Source organism: Osmerus mordax, chromosome 22 (assembly GCF_038355195.1).
Source record: "Osmerus mordax isolate fOsmMor3 chromosome 22, fOsmMor3.pri, whole genome shotgun sequence".
Taxonomy (NCBI): Eukaryota; Metazoa; Chordata; class Actinopteri; order Osmeriformes; family Osmeridae; genus Osmerus; species Osmerus mordax.
In genome coordinates, this window is record NC_090071.1 from 420,980 (window position 1) to 439,286 (window position 18,307).

General features: G+C 51.7%; 1 protein-coding gene across 1 annotated transcript in view; it reads left to right on the top strand.

Moving 5' to 3' along the window:
• LOC136966421 (nck-associated protein 5-like) overlaps positions 1 to 18,307 on the top strand; it is a gene marked incomplete at its 3' end in the record, with an annotated part of 78,091 nt that overhangs the window by 17,695 nt on the left and 42,089 nt on the right. Inside the window, exon 3 of the mRNA XM_067260926.1 lies at positions 12,794 to 12,857. Within this exon, the coding sequence (XP_067117027.1) occupies positions 12,794 to 12,857 (64 nt within the window). The remainder of the gene's footprint in view (positions 1 to 12,793; positions 12,858 to 18,307) is intronic.

Sequence of the window (18,307 nt, forward strand, 5' to 3'; positions counted from 1 at the left end):
TGTGTCAGAATCCTCTACATCTCCAAGCACCTGAGATGGATCTCTCTCTCTCCTCTCCTCTCCCCTCTCTCCTGTCTGTCTGCCTGTCTCTCGGTCCTCCTCTCTCTCTGTCTCTTCTCTCTGCTCCCTCTATCTCTCTCCCTCTCTTTCTGTCTCTTCTCCCCTCTCCCTCTCTCCTCTCTGTCTGTCTGTCTGTCTCTCTCTCTCTCTCTCTCTCTCTCTCTCTCTCTCTCTCTCTCCTCACCTTCCAGATGTAGTGAAGCTGCAGTCAAACATACAAACATGCAGATCAGTCATACAATCACAGCCTGGATTCTGAGGAGAGAGGTCCGGTCTGAGGAGAGAGGTCCGGTCTGAGGCAAGCATTTTTTTGATCGTATTTTACCATTCTAATTGGAGCAGCCGACATTTTCAAATAAAAAGTTTTTTTCCCCCTCAAAACTCCCCTCCAACTGTTTGAGGGAACAGTTGGAGGGAACAGTTGGAGGGAACAGTACACATTTCTTTCTTCCAAAATTAATGCTAACTGAAGTTAACGCGATCATGAATACAGACCTTCCCTCCACTCTGACCACTGAAACACTGTTAGAACTACACACTTCTGGTGGAGGTGAGGGACGAGGTGAGGGGTTAGGGTGAGGGACGAGGTGAGGGTTAGGGTTAGGGTGAGGTGAGGGTTAGGGTGAGGTTAGGGTGAGGTGAGGGTGAGGGACGAGGTGAGGGTGAGGTGAGGGTTAGGGTGAGGGTGAGGTGAGGGTGAGGGACGAGGTGAGGGTGAGGTGAGGGTTAGGGGTGAGGGTGAGGTGAGGGTGAGGTGAGGGTGAGGGACGAGGTGAGGGTTAGGGTGAGGTTAGGGTGAGGGATGAGCTGAGGGTTAGGGTGAGGGTTAGGGTGAGGAAGAGTTGAGGGTGAATCAGCTCATCGTCTCGGAGGCCCTTAGGTGTGTGTGTGTGTGTGTGTGTTATCAGCAACATTCTAAGAACACACACCTAGACGCTGGCAGAATGAACTGGTCATGAGTGTGCTGTAATGTCAGCTTCTTTACTTCTAGCCATGTGTACTAGAGAGAGGGGGAGATAGAGCGAGGGAGAGACACAGTGAGGGAGGGAGGAGCTTCTGGAGTCCCAGTCCTCCATGTCAGGGATTCAGCACTCAGTGTCTCCCTGCTTCTGTTTATTCAATTAGGAAAGAGCTTTCTTTAATATTTCATGATTATGCTACATGTGCCCTAGTTACGGCTGACTCCATTCATCTTTTGTGTCGTGAGGGACCCTGTGAGCTGATTGGCCAGATGCTCTCTGCCCGTATGCAGATCAGAGGCTGCTCTTCTGATAAACCTCATTATCTGGACGCATGATGTTTCTGTCCCAGTCAACCTAATCACAATCAAGGAGACTTCCTGAGTGTTTATTGTGATGAATGTTGATCTCTGTGGTAATACAAGACAATCCAATAATACAAACATGAGCTGACGTGGCAAAAAGTAGATGTGTGTGCTGCGTGCACGTTTGTGCACGTGTGTGCTGCGTGCACGTTTGTGCACGTGTGTGCTGCGTGCACGTGTGTGCTGCGTGCACGTGCGTGCTGTGTGCACGTGTGTGTTTACAGTACATCTAACCTCCACTCTGCTCTAAAAGAAGCAAGAGGTGTCAGCTCTGTCCGTTGTGTGTGTGAGCTACAAATGGCTTGTGTGATTAGCGTAATTGTTCATTTAGTACGGTGAATGTGGGGCAGAGGGCTTCTGATTGGTTCCCGGCTCTCTTCGTCCTCTCAGCTGAAGGCTTAGTCTTCAAGACCCCTTTAATTCCCCTCACACCCCCAGGACCCGCCCCCGCTTTTACTGACACGTCCTGTTGGGGAGGAGACAATAGAAGGAACCCCCTTTCTCCCCTCTCTCTCCCCCCTTTCTCCCCTCTCTCTCCCCCTGCTCAGAGCTGCGTTTGTCACAGCCGTTCAGCTGAGACTGATGGTGATCACAGCAGATGGGCCGGGAGGGGGGGGGGGGGGGGGGCCGGGAAGGGGGGGGTCCTTTCTCCTCTCTCTCTCTCGCTCTTGCTCTCGCTCTCTCTCTCTCTCTGTTTTCCTTTCTCTCTGTATCTTTCTGTCTCTCTCTCTCTAACATGAAAACAACAATTGTTCATATTGCCAAAGCAACAGTAGAATTACAGAAATATTAATCAATATAAATCATGGCCTTATATATACTTATATTTCATACACTCACATACAGAGAGACACACACGGTAGTTAAACATATACATAAGTGTAATTACACCACCTAGGTGTACAACTTGTATCCATGTTATTATTGTTCAAGTTGGTATATTATTAATGTTGCCAAATAATCGGTAGAAAAAATAAATGTTCTGTCTCTCTCTCTCTCTCTCTCTCTCTCTCTCTCTCTCTCTCTCTCTCTCTCTCTCTCTCTCTCTCTATCTCTCTCTCTCTCTCTCTCTCTCTCTCTCTCTCTCTCTCTCTCTCTCTCTCTCTTTCTCTTTCTCTTTCTCTCTCTCTCTCTCTCTCTCTCTCTCTCTCTCTCTCTCTCTCTCTCTCTGTCTCTCTCTCCCCTTTCTCTCTCTCTCTCTCTCTCTCTCTCTCTCTCTGTATCTCTCTGTTTCTCCTTTCTTTCTCTCTCTCTCCTCTCTTTCTCTCTTTCTCCTTTCTTTCTTTTCTCTTTCCTCTCTCTTTCTTTCTTTCTCTCTCCTCTCTTTCTCTCTCTCTCTCTCTCTCTCTCTCTTTTTTTTCACTCTCCCTTTGTCTCTCTCTCTCTCTCTCTTTCTCTCCACCATGAAAAGAGCTTCAGTCAGAGAATCATCACAAGCTGAGTGCCGCTTGCCAGCTCACGTCCTCACAGTGGAGTTGACCCCCAACACACACACACACACACACACACACATGAACACACACACAGCAACACTAACATCCCGGCACCCCTCCCCCTCTGACAGGCTCCACCCCAGAGAGCTGCTCCTCCAGAGACAGTAGCTCTCCTGAACACATGTTCACCCTCCCGCAGCCAGGACAGAGAGAGAGAGAGAGGGAGAGAGAGAGAGGGAGAGCTGAAGGAGAGGGGAGGGCGAGAGAGAGAGAGGGAGAGGGGAGGGTGATAGAGAGAGAGAGAGGGAGAGCTGAAAGAGAGGGGAGGGCGATAGAGAGAGAGAGAGCGGGGAGAGAGAGAGCGGGGCAGGCTGAAACACAGCGCAGAGGGAACGTGTATGTGATGAGAGGAGGACGGTGCAGGCAAGACTACAGCTGGAGACACAGAAAGAGAAACAGAGAGATAGAAACACAAATGGAAACAGAGAGAGAGAGAAACAGAGAGACAGAGAGAGAGAAACAGTGTGACATGGATTGCATTTAGAGCTATAGCGAGCAACAGACTAGAGACAGAACGCCAGAAAGGGGAAGGAAGGAGAGAGAGGGAGAGAAAGGAGAGTGCTGGGCTGCCTTGTGAATGTAAACTTTATCAGGCGGGAGAGAGAGAGGGAGAGAAGGAGAGAGGGACAGAGGGAGCGGAAGAGAAAGAGAGAGACGGAGCAGGATTACCATGCACTCCGTGTGAACAGCCCCAGAATGCTCCACCCCAGGCTGGGTAAGAACACCACACTACCTCCGTCAGCTAGGCACACAGCCGCTGCTAGTGGGACTACGTCGCTCAGCCGGGAGTGTGTGTGTGCGTGTAGTATGTTAGTGTTGTGACTAGTTCAGTCAGGTGTGTGTAGTATGTTGGTGTATCTGAAGCATGGTAGAGTTGTTAGATGTTCGTCTGATCGTCCTCATCAGGTTCTCCTTCTCTGACCTGCTGAGGCACGGGCCCTGAGACCAGCTGGACGTTCTCTAGTGGAGGGAACCCTGCAATTAGTTCTACCAGAGAACCCTTCTCATGTTTACCCCAGAACCAGAGAACCCTTCTCATGTTTACCCCAGAACCAGAGAACCCTTCTCTTGTTTACCCCAGAACCAGAGAACCCTTCTCATGTTTACCCCAGAACCAGAGTACCCTTCTCATGTTTACCCCAGAACCAGAGAACCCTTCTCATGTTTACCCCAGAACCAGAGTACCCTTCTCATGTTTACCCCAGAACCAGAGAACCCTTTTCATGTTTACCCCAGAACCGCTTCTGCTGTCAGGGACGGGTGATGATCTGAGCACAGTGCTTCTTCATTGACGGTGTTGCTCAGTGGCAAAATGCTTGACGGCGCAGGGCTGTTGCTAGTGGCAACGGTACCGGTCTTAAACCAGCGTCTTTAATTGGGATTGATAACATAGAGACTTGGGGCCCAGTGGTTCTGAGAGAGGCAGGACCACTAACAGAGATTAGTGTGTGCTGGAATGTAGCCTAACCCCCCTGCCCCCCTGCCCCCAACTCCCCTTCCCTGGGTCAGATTAAGATGACTATTTTCTCTGTACTGTCATTAGCTAGCTGTTCCAGCACTGCTACTGCTACTACAGTACTGCTACAACAGTACTGCTACTACAGTACTGCTACAACAGTACTGCTACTACAGTACTGCTACTACAGCACTGCTACTACAGCACTGCTACTACAGTACTGCTACTACAGCACTGCTACTACAGTACTGCTACAACAGTACTGCTACTACAGTACTGCTACTACAGTACTGCTACAACAGTACTGCTACTACAGTACTGCTACAACAGTACTGCTACTACAGTACTGCTACAACAGTACTGCTACTACAGTACTGCTACAACAGTACTGCTACTACAGTACTGCTACTACAGCACTGCTACTACAGCACTGCTACTACAGTACTGCTACTACAGCACTGCTACTACAGTACTGCTACTACAGCACTGCTACTACAGCACTGCTACTACAGTACTGCTACTACAGTACTGCTACTACAGCACTGCTACTACAGTACTGCTACTACAGCACTGCTACTACAGTACTGCTACTACAGTACTGCTACTACAGTACTGCTACTACAGCACTGCTACTACAGTACTGCTACTACATCAATGCTACTACAGCACTGCTACTACAGCACTGCTACTACAGTACTGCTACTACAGTACTGCTAATACAGTACTGCTACTACAGCACTGCTACTACAGTACTTTTACAGTAATTTTTTATTTATTTAACCTTATTTACCCAGGCAAGATCATTAAGAACAAATTATTATTTACAGTGATGGGCTCTGACTTTGTGTACTGCTAATACAGTACTGCTAACAGCTAGCTGCTGATAAAATAAATGTTCACTGGTTTGATGTGATGTTGCTGGCCAGCTCCTGAACTACCTGGGGGATTAAACACAGAACTACTGGAGGGGGATTAGAGCTGAGGGAATTACAACTGTAATTCTGGGTTCCCATGCGGCCAGTAATCAGTTTTTTCATGAGAGAACATATATTGAGGATACTTTGGGATATAAATGCTACGTGCATATGAATCTCCAACATGGCCCAAACTCTGTAGTAATCCTCTTAGCGCTGGACAGAGTGATGTCAGAAGTTGGTGTGTTGGTAAACCAGCAGTGATGGGACTCAGTAATGGACAGTGCAGTCAGATCACTCAGTCCCCACTAAGCCTCGTCCATATGGCTGGGAAGCAAACAGAGGACATCCATCTGAGATCCAAACAACCTCTCAGTTGGAGAGGGTTAGCTGTGTTTGGAGAGGGTGGGGGTTAGCTGTGTTAAGAGTGGGTTAGGGTTAGGGGGTTTCATGATGGGGTTAGGGCTAGCTGTGTTTAGAGAGGGATGGTTAGGGGGTTTCATGATAGTGTGTTTGTTGTCATTCTTTATTTTAGTCTCCAAATCTCTCCTCTGCTCCATCACTCTTTATCTCTCTCTTCCTCTCCTTCTCTCCATCCCCACCTCACTCTATCTCTCTCTTTCCCTTTCTCCCCCCCTCTGTCCCTCTCCCCCTCCCTCTCTGCTTCCGCTGGGCCTCCCTGTCCCTGTGTGTGATGCTGCTGTGTGCTCTCAGGTCAGACTGAAACACTGAGGAATGTTCTTGTCTCAGCAGGGAGCGCTCCCCTCCGCTCAGTTTCATTTGGAGGGGGACCCCGGTCCTCTCCGGCCTCCAATCTGGAGGGGGACCCCGGTCCTCTCCGGCCTCCAATCTGGAGGGGGACCCCGGTCCTCTCCGGCCTCCAATCTGGAGGGGGACCCCGGTCCTCTCCGGCCTCCAATCTCTCTCAAGATAGTAAGAGTTGACGCACTGACACCACTTACAAACAGTAGGAAGAGGCAGATGTGCCTGCCTGCTGTATCCAGCTTCCTGCTGAGTGTGGAGACAGCCTGTCCCCACAGGAGTGTTCTGTCTCCAGCTGAGTGTGGAGACAGCCTGTCCCCACAGGAGTGTTCTGTCTCCAGCAGCATTCCTTGGGTTTGTGATGGCCGTTTTGCTCCTTGTCAGATGGTTTAGGTTGTGTTACTGAGACTGTTGCACTGAGGCTGTGTCACTGAGGCTGTGTTAATGAGGCTGTGTTACTGAGGCTGTGTTACTGAGGCTGTGTTACTGAGGCTGTGTCACTGAGGCTGTGTCACTGAGGCTGTGTTACTGAGGCTGTGTTACTGAGGCTGTGTTACTGAGGCTGTGTCACTGAGGCTGTGTTACTGAGGCTGTATTACTGAGGCTGTGTCACTGAGGCTGTGTCACTGAGGCTGTGTTACTGAGGCTGTGTTACTGAGGCTGTGTTACTGAGGCTGTGTCACTGAGGCTGTGTTACTGAGGCTGTGTCACTGAGGCTGTGTTACTGAGGCTGTGTCAATGAGGATGTGCTGTTCCATGCTGCGTCGTCCACTTAGAGCTTAGCAGATAGAGAGAGGACAGTTTCACAGGGGAAAAATGCATGAAATTAGATTCAGCTTGAATCTATCTCTCCTGAATAGCATCTCGCTGATCTAAAAACAGCAAACACAGTTCACAGACTCTTAGCAAAAAACATTTATGATTTTTGGAAGGAGTGAGGTTTTATATTGAGGTCTGCTGGGGTTGGGAATGTCAACAGACTTCAGCTCCCCCTCCCTGCGTCGTAAATCTGTGGGTGATTACAGGCAGGGATCTTCCTCTCAGAGAGCTCTGGCTCAGAGCTGCACTGGACCGAGTTCTGTGGAAGATCACCTCTCTCTCTCTCTCTCTCTCTCTCTCTCTCTCTCTCTCTCTCTCTCTCTCTCTCTCTTCCTCTCTATTTCTTTGTCTTTCTCTTTATTGCTTTGTTGCTCTCTGTTTTGGTTCTGTCTTGCTCTCTGTTTATCTTCCTCTCTCTCTCTGTTTCTCTTCCTCTCTCTCTCCTCTCGGTCTGTTGTGAGACATTCTTTCTTCGACAGACAGACAGACTGTTGACCCCTGAAAGCCAGTGTTTGCCGTTTGTGAGGCCTGGCTTATGTGAGTGGGGCTGAAAGCGTGGTGTTTGCACACCTCTGAAATGCCGCGTTGACAATGAGAGTCAAACGGCCAGAGGGGCATGGCCTTCACCCAGTGGGCCATGAGTCAGCACTACAGAGAACTACAAAGGGCTGGGATGTGCAGACAGACAGACGGACAAAGTTTAGCCTGTGAGTAAATGAAAAGCATTTTCATTTACATTTAGTCATTTAGCAGACACTCTTATCCAGAGCGACTTACAGTAAGTACAGGGACATTCCCCCGAAGCAAGTAGGGTGAAATGTCTTGCCCAAGGACACAACGTAATTTAGCATGGCCGGAATCAAACCGGCAACCTTTTGATTAAGCCCGATTCCATTTGTTGACTGTCTTGTGTACAGTAGTGTTCTCTAAAAACACACTCACATACACACGCACACACACTCTCACTCACTCACACACACACTCTCTCACATACACACACACTCACACACACCGTCTGTATGGACAGAATGTGCAGATGATGACACCCTCCTGGTGTGGATGTGTAGCAGTGAGAGCACCTCAATAAAAACATCTCTTCTGGGAGTGAGCGTTAGTTTTGGCATGTATGTGTGTGTATGTGATAGTATGTGTGTGTATGGGTGATAATGTGTGTGTGTGTGTATTTCTCGTGTGTTGGTCCAAGGGTCAGGGGTTAGTGTGTTCTCTAGCCTGTGACCTCTGCCTTCCTGTCCCAGGAAGGCCTGCTGTCACACACCACCCTCCACAAACACACACACCACCCTCCACACACACACCACCCTCCACACACGCACACACACACCACCCTCCATAGCACCACATTCCATGCCCAGTCAGAAACTGGTTAGTGGTGTCAGAAGATGAGGAATGTGCCTTTTGAGCTTTTTATTGTTACGGTTTAAAAGCTGTTGTTCCTGTGTTCTGGTGGTGTGTGGGGGCAGCAGGTGGTGTTCCTGTGTTCTGGTGGTGTGTGGGGGCAGCAGGTGGTGTTCCTGTGTTCCGGTGGTGTGTGGGGGCAGCAGGTGGTGTTCCTGTGTTCCGGTGGTGTGTGGGGGCAGCAGGTGGTGTTCCTGTGTTCCGGTGGTGTGTGGGGGCAGCAGGTGTTGTTCCTGTGTTCTGGTGGTGTGTGGGGGCAGCAGGTGGTGTTCCTGTGTTCCGGTGGTGTGTGGGGGCAGCAGGTGGTGTTCCTGTGTTCCGGTGGTGTGTGGGGGCAGCAGGTGGTGTTCCTGTGTTCTGGTGGTGTGTGGGGGCAGCAGGTGGTGTTCCTGTGTTCTGGTGGTGTGTGGGGGCAGCAGGTGGTGTTCCTGTGTTCTGGTGGTGTGTGGGGGCAGCAGGTGGTGTTCCTGTGTTCTGGTGGTGTGTGGGGGCAGCAGGTGGTGTTCCTGTGTTCTGGTGGTGTGTGGGGGCAGCAGGTGGTGTTCCTGTGTTCTGGTGGTGTGTGGGGGCAGCAGGTGGTGTTCCTGTGTTCTGGTGGTGTGTGGGGGCAGCAGGTGGTGTTCCTGTGTTCCGGTGGTGTGTGGGGGCAGCAGGTGGTGTTCCTGTGTTCTGGTGGTGTGTGGGGGCAGCAGGTGGTGTTCCTGTGTTCTGGTGGTGTGTGGGGGCAGCAGGTGGTGTTCCTGTGTTCTGGTGGTGTGTGGGGGCAGCAGGTGGTGTTCCTGTGTTCTGGTGGTGTGTGGGGGCAGCAGGTGGTGTTCCTGTGTTCCGGTGGTGTGTGGGGGCAGCAGGTGGTGTTCCTGTGTTCTGGTGGTGTGTGGGGGCAGCAGGTGGTGTTCCTGTGTTCCGGTGGTGTGTGGGGGCAGCAGGTGGTGTTCCTGTGTTCTGGTGGTGTGTGGGGGCAGCAGGTGGTGACTGGTTGGTGACATGGCAGAGCTTGAGAAGTCCTTTGTGCCTGCAGTCACATGTCCTTTGTGATTATTCCAGAGAAAACCTCATCACGTTACACCTGTCTATTATTGATGGCTGTGCTGAGGTAGCACTCATTATTCCTCCACAGTGCACCCCCTATACTCTCTCTCACACTCACTTTCTCCCTCTCTCCTCTCTCTCACACTCACTTTCTCCCTCTCTCCCTCCCTCTCTCTCTTTCTCTCTGTTTTACTGCCATCCACTCACCAGCGTCATGTTTGAACAAACAACAACAGAGCAGCTTCCCAGCATGCAGTTCAAACACTCGCTCCTGTAAGGCCAGGCCAGGCCTGTCAGCTCAGGTTGTCTCGCTCCCGCCCACACACACACACACACACACACACACACAGCATATTGTCTCTCAGAGGGATTGACCCCCCTTCAGATCCTGTCTTTGCTGGAACACTTTGACGTCAACCATCGGTTTCACTGGCTCCACATGACTAGAGGAAATAAGTTAGGAAGATCACAGAGAGATAGAGGGAGGGAGAGAGAAAGAGAAAGGCAGGCAGAGAGAGAGGCAGGGAGAGAGAAATAGAGAGAGAGGCAGAGAGAGGATGTTTGTGTTATTTGGATCTGAAGTCTCTGTAATTTTTTTCTGACTGTCTCTGCAGCAGCTTGTGTGTGGTGTGGGAACCATGTGATGTTGAGGTGTAGGGAGGTGTCTGGTTGTTTGTGTGTCTGGTTGTGTGTGTGTCTGGTTGCGTGTGTGTCTGGTTGTGTGTGTGTCTGGTTGTGTGTGTCTGGTTGTGTGTGTGTCTGGTTGTGTGTGTGTGTCTGGTTGTGTGTGTGTCTGGTTGTGTGTGTCGGTGTGTGTGTGTGTCTGTGTTTGTGTGTCTGGTTGTGTGTGTCTGTGTTTGTGTGTCTGGTTGTGTGTGTCTGTGTTTGTGTGTCTGGTTGTGTATGTATGTAGTAGTAGTAGGCACTTAACTATCTAGGAATGAACAAATAATAATCTAAAACAAGTCACTAATACTAAATAGGAAAATACAAAAGAAAAAAACTAAACTACATACCCAATACTGCCCAGTGTGTGGATGTGTTAGTGAGAATGTGTATCTGGTTGTGTTCAAGACATGAGCGATTTGAACTCTGTCAAGATGCCAGGCAGGTTTACACAGCTGCAACTGGTTAGTACCGAACCGATCGGCAAAATGTTTAAAGTGGTCCGTGATTGAAATGCAAATGTCCCATGACTTCACGCTGAAGCCCCTCCTGAACTCCACTTGTGTGAAAACCTGAAACCTTCTCACGTCCTGCCAGAGGATCTGAACCCTTCTCACGTCCTGCCAGAGGATCTGAACCCTTCTCACGTCCTGCTAGAGGATCTGAACCTTCTCACGTCCTGCCAGAGGATCTGAACCTTCTCACGTCCTGCCAGAGGATCTGAACCTGAAACCTTCTCACGTCCTGCCAGAGGATCTGAACCCTTCTTACGTCCTGCCAGAGGATCTGAACCCTTCTCACGTCCTGCCAGAGGATCTGAACCCTTCTCACGTCCTGCCAGAGGATCTGAACCCTTCTCACGTCCTGCTAGAGGATCTGAACCCTTCTCACGTCCTGCCAGAGGATCTGAACCTTCTCACGTCCTGCCAGAGGATCTGAACCTGAAACCTTCTCACGTCCTGCCAGAGGATCTGAACCCTTCTTACGTCCTGCCAGAGGATCTGAACCTTCTCACGTCCTGCCAGAGGATCTGAAACCTTCTCACGTCCTGCCAGAGGATCTGAAACCTTCTCACGTCCTGCCAGAGGATCTGAACCTTGTCACGCTTGCCAGAGGATCTGAACCTGAAACCTTCTCACGTTCTGCCAGAGGGTCTGAATCCTTCTCACGTCCTGCCAGAAGATCTGAACTCTTCTCACGTCCTGCCAGAGGATCTGAACCTTCTCACGTCCTGCCAGAGGATCTGAACCTTCTCACGTCCTGCCAGAGGATCTGAACCTTCTCACGTCCTGCCAGAGGATCTGAAACCTTCTCACGTCCTGCCAGAGGATCTGAACCTTCTCACGCTTGCCAGAGGATCTGAACCTGAAACCTTCTCACGTTCTGCCAGAGGATCTGAATCCTTCTCACGTCCTGCCAGAAGATCTGAACTCTTCTCACGTCCTGCCAGAGGATCTGAACCTTCTCACGTCCTGCCAGAGGATCTGAACCTGAACCCTTCTCACGTCCTGCCAGAGGATCTGAACCTGAAACCTTCTCACGTCCTGCCAGAGGATCTGAATCCTTCTGACGTCCTGCCAGAAGATCTGAACCCTTCTCACGTCCTGCCAGAGGATCTGAACCCTTCTCACGTCCTGCCAGAGGATCTGAACCTTCTCACGTCCTGCCAGAGGATCTGAACCTGAACCCTTCTCACGTCCTGCCAGAGGATCTGAACCTGAAACCTTCTCACGTCCTGCCAAAGGATCTGAACCTGGACACAAACGCTGCCATTCACGACTTCACTGTTTTGACTGCCGGTTAAATATGTACCAATTACTATAATTATGTTTTACACAGAATGTCAAATTGCTTCTATTTTTGGCAACAATTTTCTGGGGCTGGCTCATGTTTCCCCGGCGTTGTAACATGTCTGTACAGAAGTGGTCTGAAACTTAACCTCTTATATATCTGTACAGAAATGATCTGAAACTTAACCTCTTACATGTCTGACTGAACAATAACAAAGACTTCAAAACATCTAGACCAGCCTTGCTTAGCAACACATCTAGACCAGCCTTGCTTAGCAAAACAAAAAGTGAGCCAGAAGTCACTGGCTTAGTTGAGCTACAAGTTCATGTGACGCCACTCACCAGTTTGTTACTAAAGCACACACACACATACCACATCTCTCACAACTTTAGTCACTGTGGCTAACAGTGCTAGCTTCTGTACTGTAGCTAGCTGTACTGTAGCTAGTTGTATTGTAGCTAGCTGTACTGTAGCAAGCTGTACTGCAGCTACTGTACTGTGTAGCTACAGAGAAATTAGTTTCTCCAGGTTAGATTGGGAAGAATGTATTGGTTTGAGGTGTACTCCGTGATGAGACACTGTGAAGGTTAGGTTCCCTCAGCGGGGCAGGGAGCTAGCGGACTCTGTGCAGCTTGGCTGGGATTCTTGATGGTGGGCAGACTGTGTTGAGCTGTCTGTCTCTGGGATCTCCTGGTCTGAGATCTCCTGGTCTGGGTTCACCTGGTGTGGTTCTGTCAGACAGACAGGTATCTGTAGATGAGTTGTCAGACAGACAGGTTCTGTCAGAGAGGACAGAACCTGGACCAGTAAGTGTGTGTGTGTGTGTAGTTAAAGCGAATGTAAACCTTAAGGTTTCTTCAACAGGGACAGTGTTGAATTGACTGTGACCCAATATCAGCTATTCACTCTTTGTTATTGTTCTCTCTCTCCCTTTCTATGTCTCTCTCTCTCCCCCCCTCTCTCTCCTCCTCTCTCTCACCCTCCCACTCTCTCTCTCTCTCTCTCTACTCCTCTCTCTGTCTCTCTCTCTCTCCCCCACTCCCCCCTCTCTTCTTTTGTCCAGAGAGAAGCTGGCAGTGGCTCGCTTGCAGAGGGAAGTTGCACGGAGCAAAAGTGAAGGAACAATGGTACAGTTGAATTCTATGTTGTACTGTTCTGTCTCTTACACACACACACACACACACACACACACACACACACACACACACACACACACACACACACACACACACACACACACACACACACACACACACACACACACACTAACCCATGGTCTATTAACACACACAAGCCATTCCCAAGAGTGTTGTTTTTTTGTGTGTGTATGTGTTTGTGTATCTGTGTGTTCTGCCATAAACCTACAGCTCAGTTAAAGAGTTCTCACGTGGCTGTCCAACCTGGTATAGAGCTGGTACCTGGGCTGGTATCTAGATGGTACTTGGGCTGGTATCTAGCTGGTACCTGGGCTGGTATCTAGCTGGTACCTGGGCTGGTATCTAGCTGGTACTTGGGCTGGTATCTAGCTGGTACCTGGGCTGGTATCTAGCTGGTACTTGGGCTGGTATCTAGCTGGTACCTGGGCTGGTATCTAGCTGGTACCTGGGCTGGTATCTAGCTGGTACCTGGGCTGGTATCTAGCTGGTACTTGGGCTGGTATCTAGCTGGTACCTGGGCTGGTATCTAGCTGGTACTTGGGATGGTATCTAGCTGGTACTTGGGCTGGTATCTAGCTGGTACCTGGGCTGGTATCTAGCTGGTACCTGGGCTGGTATCTAGCTGGTACCTGGGCTGGTATCTAGCTGGTACTTGGGCTGGTATCTAGCTGGTACCTGGGCTGGTATCTAGCTGGTACCTGGGTGGTTCACCCAGAGGTGCTGCCTGGTGACTGCAGGCTGAAGGGCAGGGTCCAGGTCTTATGTTAGTCTGGTTGTGTAACTCAGGAGAGGAGAGGAGGGGTCTGGACAGGCAGGCAGAGGGCAGTAGTTCTGTTGTGGAGTGGCCGAGAGAGAAGAGAGACCAGCTGACCAACTGACAAAGAGAGATCAGTGTGGTGGGAGAGAGACGAGGTGAGGAGTTACTCTCCTGCCTTCATCACAGCTGCTCTGTTGAGGAGAACAAGATGTTTGATCCATAACTATCAGCATCACAGGTGTGCCTAACACGGAACACAGAATGACTTGAATATGGTTTGAATCAGGCCCGTACTCCACCACCCTGAGTGTCCACCTTGTCTTCTGCTTCGTTTCCCATCCTGGTGTGTGTGTGTGTGTGTGTGTGTGAGAGGGAGAGAGAGGAGCTTGTGTGATATTGATTTCCACAGTGTCTCCTAGGAATGTAGGCAGCACCCCAAGGTCACCCTGGCGCCTCAGAACTACACACTGCACTCTCAGACAACACACACACGTTACTGCACTCTCACACGACACACACATGTTACTGCACGACACACACACACGTGCTGACTGGCTGGCTGGGTCGTGAGACCAGTCTACCAGAAGCTTTCAGCCCTCAGAATCACACGAGTGGAAGCCTGTCCTCATTGTCTGAATTAGAGTTTCTCCTCTCCTGGCTAGCTGACTGACCATTTAAAACGGTAGGTGAGATTATGACCTGTGGGGACAGCTGTCTAAACAACATGGAAAAATAAACTCAGTTTGTATGAAAGCTGGTTTCTTCCCCCCTGCTTCCTCAGTTTACTCTCAGTGGTATTAGAGCTCCACGTTTGCTGCACATTGACTGTGTTCCTGTTCCACTCTCATGCTTAGACCTGGAGGGAAGGGGATGTGTGAGTGGATGTGTCTGGGTGGGGCTGGGGTGGGGCTGTGAGGGGGCTGGAGGGGGCTGGGGGGGCTGTGAGGGGGCTGAGCTGAGGTGGCTGTGAGGGGGCTGTGGGTAGCTGGGGGGGGCTGTGGGGGGCTGTGAGAGGGCTGAGCTGAGGGGGCTGAGCTGAGGGGGCTGAGCTGAGGGGGCTGGGGGGGTTGTGAGGGTGCTGTGGGGGGGCTGTGGGGAGGGTGCTGAGCTGAGGGGGCTGGGGGGGTTGTGAGGGTGCTGTGGGGGGGCTGTGGGGAGGGTGCTGAGCTGAGGGGGCTGGGGGGGTTGTGAGGGTGCTGTGGGGGGGCTGTGGGGAGGGTGCTGAGCTGAGGGGGCTGGGGGGGTTGTGAGGGTGCTGTGGGGGGGCTGTGGGGAGGGTGCTGAGCTGAGGGGGCTGGGGGGGTTGTGAGGGTGCTGTGGGGGGGCTGTGGGGAGGGTGCTGAGCTGAGGGGGCTGGGGGGGTTGTGGGGGGGCTGTGGGGGGGCTGTGGGGAGGGTGCTGAGCTGAGGGGGCTGGGGGGGCTGTGAGGGTGCTGTGGGGGGGCTGTGGGGAGGGTGCTGAGCTGAGGGGGCTGGGGGGGTTGTGAGGGTGCTGTGGGGGGGCTGTGGGGAGGGTGCTGAGCTGAGGGGGCTGGGGGGGTTGTGAGGGTGCTGTGGGGGGGCTGTGGGGAGGGTGCTGAGCTGAGGGGGCTGGGGGGGTTGTGAGGGTGCTGTGGGGGGGCTGTGGGGAGGGTGCTGAGCTGAGGGGGCTGGGGGGGTTGTGAGGGTGCTGTGGGGGGGCTGTGGGGAGGGTGCTGAGCTGAGGGGGCTGGGGGGGTTGTGGGGGGGCTGTGGGGGGGCTGTGGGGAGGGTGCTGAGCTGAGGGGGCTGGGGGGGTTGTGGGGGGGCTGTGGGGGGGCTGTGGGGAGGGTGCTGAGCTGAGGGGGCTGGGGGGGTTGTGAGGGTGCTGTGGGGGGGCTGTGGGGAGGGTGCTGAGCTGAGGGGGCTGGGGGGGCTGTGAGGGTGCTGTGGGGGGGCTGTGGGGAGGGTGCTGAGCTGAGGGGGCTGGGGGGGTTGTGAGGGTGCTGTGGGGGGGCTGTGGGGAGGGTGCTGAGCTGAGGGGGCTGGGGGGGTTGTGAGGGTGCTGTGGGGGGGCTGTGGGGAGGGTGCTGAGCTGAGGGGGCTGGGGGGGCTGTGAGGGTGCTGTGGGGGGGCTGTGGGGAGGGTGCTGAGCTGAGGGGGCTGGGGGGGTTGTGAGGGTGCTGTGGGGGGGCTGTGGGGAGGGTGCTGAGCTGAGGGGGCTGGGGGGGCTGTGAGGGTGCTGTGGGGGGGCTGTGGGGAGGGGGCTGAGCTGAGGGGGACCCCAGGAAGCAGGGGGATGCAGGGTGACATTGCCTTTGGGCTCCGTATCTGGGAGATCCTGCAGGAGAGGCTGAGGGGCGGAGCTAGAACTCAGGACTAGCTCTAACCCTAACCCTAGACCTCAGGACTAGCTCTTACCCTAACCCTAGACCTCAGGACTAGCTCTTACCCTAACCCTAGAACTCAGGACTAGCTCTAACCCTAACCCTAGACCTCAGGACTAGCTCTTACCCTAACCCTAGACCTCAGGACTAGCTCTAACCCTAACCCTAGAACTCAGGACTAGCTCTAACCCTAACCCTAGACCTCAGGACTAGCTCTAACCCTAACCCTAGACCTCAGGACTAGCTCTTACCCTAACCCTAGACCTCAGGACTAGCTCTAACCCTAACCCTAGAACTCAGGACTAGCTCTAACCCTAACCCTAGACCTCAGGACTAGCTCTTACCCTAACCCTAGACCTCAGGACTAGCTCTAACCCTAACCCTAGACCTCAGGACTAGCTCTAACCCTAGACCTCAGGACTAGCTCTTACCCTAACCCTAGACCTCAGGACTAGCTCTTACCCTAACCCTAGACCTCAGGACTAGCTCTAACCCTAACCCTAGACCTCAGGACTAGCTCTAACCCTAACCTTAGACCTCAGGACTAGCTCTAACCCTAACCCTAGACCTCAGGACTAGCTCTAACCCTAACCCTAGACCTCAGGACTAGCTCTAACCCTAACCCTAGACCTCAGGACTAGCTCTAACCCTAACCCTAGACCTCAGGACTAGCTCTAACCCTAACCCTAGACCACGCTTCAGAGAGGCTGAGGGGCGGAGCTAGACCACGCTTCGGGGCTTCTATCATTTATCTAGCAGGATTCAACATGAACAGTAGAGCAGGTCCTCTCGAGTGAGTTTGTAAACGCTTTATCATACCTAAATTTAAAAACCTATGTGTCTAAACCTTCTTCAGTACGGAAATCTCTATGTTTAATTTATGAATGTGGGACCTGCACTGTGCATACAGTCCCTGGTGTCTGCGTCTGTATGTCTGTGCGTCTGTATGTCTGTGTGTCTGTGTGCGTGTGTGCGTGTGTGTGTGTGTGTGCGTGTGTGCGTGTGTGTGTGTGTGTGTGTGTGTGTGCGTGCGTGTGTGTGTGTGCGTGTAAAGAGGACCAGAGAGACTCTCCCAGCCTTTGATTCTCCAAGAGCTCCTACTGAGGTTTTACTGTCTAATGAAGAGATTATCGAGTTAGCTCACACACACACACACACACACACACACACACACACACACAGCCAGACACACTAGCACACACACTTTACACTGTGTCTGGTAGCTGAGATGTGGTTACTGTGCACTGTGTCTGGTAAAGTGCTTCTGATCCTTGGTCTTATGCTGTACTTTCTATAAGCAGTATTTGTACCATCAGTAGGCCTACTACTGGGTCTCTGTCCTGCTGTGATCAACACACTTCTGCTTCAAACTAGTAGCAGCCACACACACGGGTTCCTGACTATGGGAACAGGGCGGCTCAAGGTCATGCAAATCAATCAAGCAGAGTGTTTAGAGAGTATTAAACAGAACAGATTGTGTGAAGGTTTGACCTGACATGACAATTGGCAGAGGTATCTGCTGGTGGAGCTGTAGGGACGGTCTTGTTTAGGGGGAGATGGACACCTATAGGAGGAAGACGGAAGTGCAGATTCCCAACGCCATGCATCCCTGCTAGGATTCACAATGCTCAGAGAAAGGAGTGAATGTTTCTTCAGCTTTCAGCAGTTTTCATTTTAAAATGATGGATTCTTACCCCGTCGCTGCTTGTGTGAAAACAGAGGCTACTGATGTATTTACCACATTTAGTCATTTAGCAGACGCTCTTATCCAGAGTGACTTACAGTAAGTACAGGGACATTCTCCCCGAGGCAAGTAGGGTGAAGTGCCTTGCCCAAGGACACAATGTAATTTTGCATGGCCGGGAATCGAACCAACAACCTTCTGATTAATAGCCCGACTCCCTAACCACTCAGCCATCTGACCCCCCACAACCACGAGAGCTTGTGGACGTTAATATGCTGGCTATCACCCGCAAGCCTTATTTTCCTGAATGTAAAGTGTTAGGACAGTAAATCCCTGAGCTGTGATGTCTGGGGAGGTCTGGCCCTGTTCAGGAGACACTGGATTGAGCTGGATTGAGCTGCCCCGAGACTTGAGTTAAACACAAAAATTAACAAATGGAACAAAAGCCATACTGCTTTCCTTGTAACGTTTGTTGTAAAGGAGGGTGGTGGTATAACAGCTCTTGGCTGTGTCTGATGTGGGAGGGAGACCTGGTAAACAACATTACTGCCCTTCTGTCAAAACACCAAATCACTGAACAGTATCACTTACACCTCTGCTTCCAGGATAGGGGAGACATCTGGACGCTTTATAGT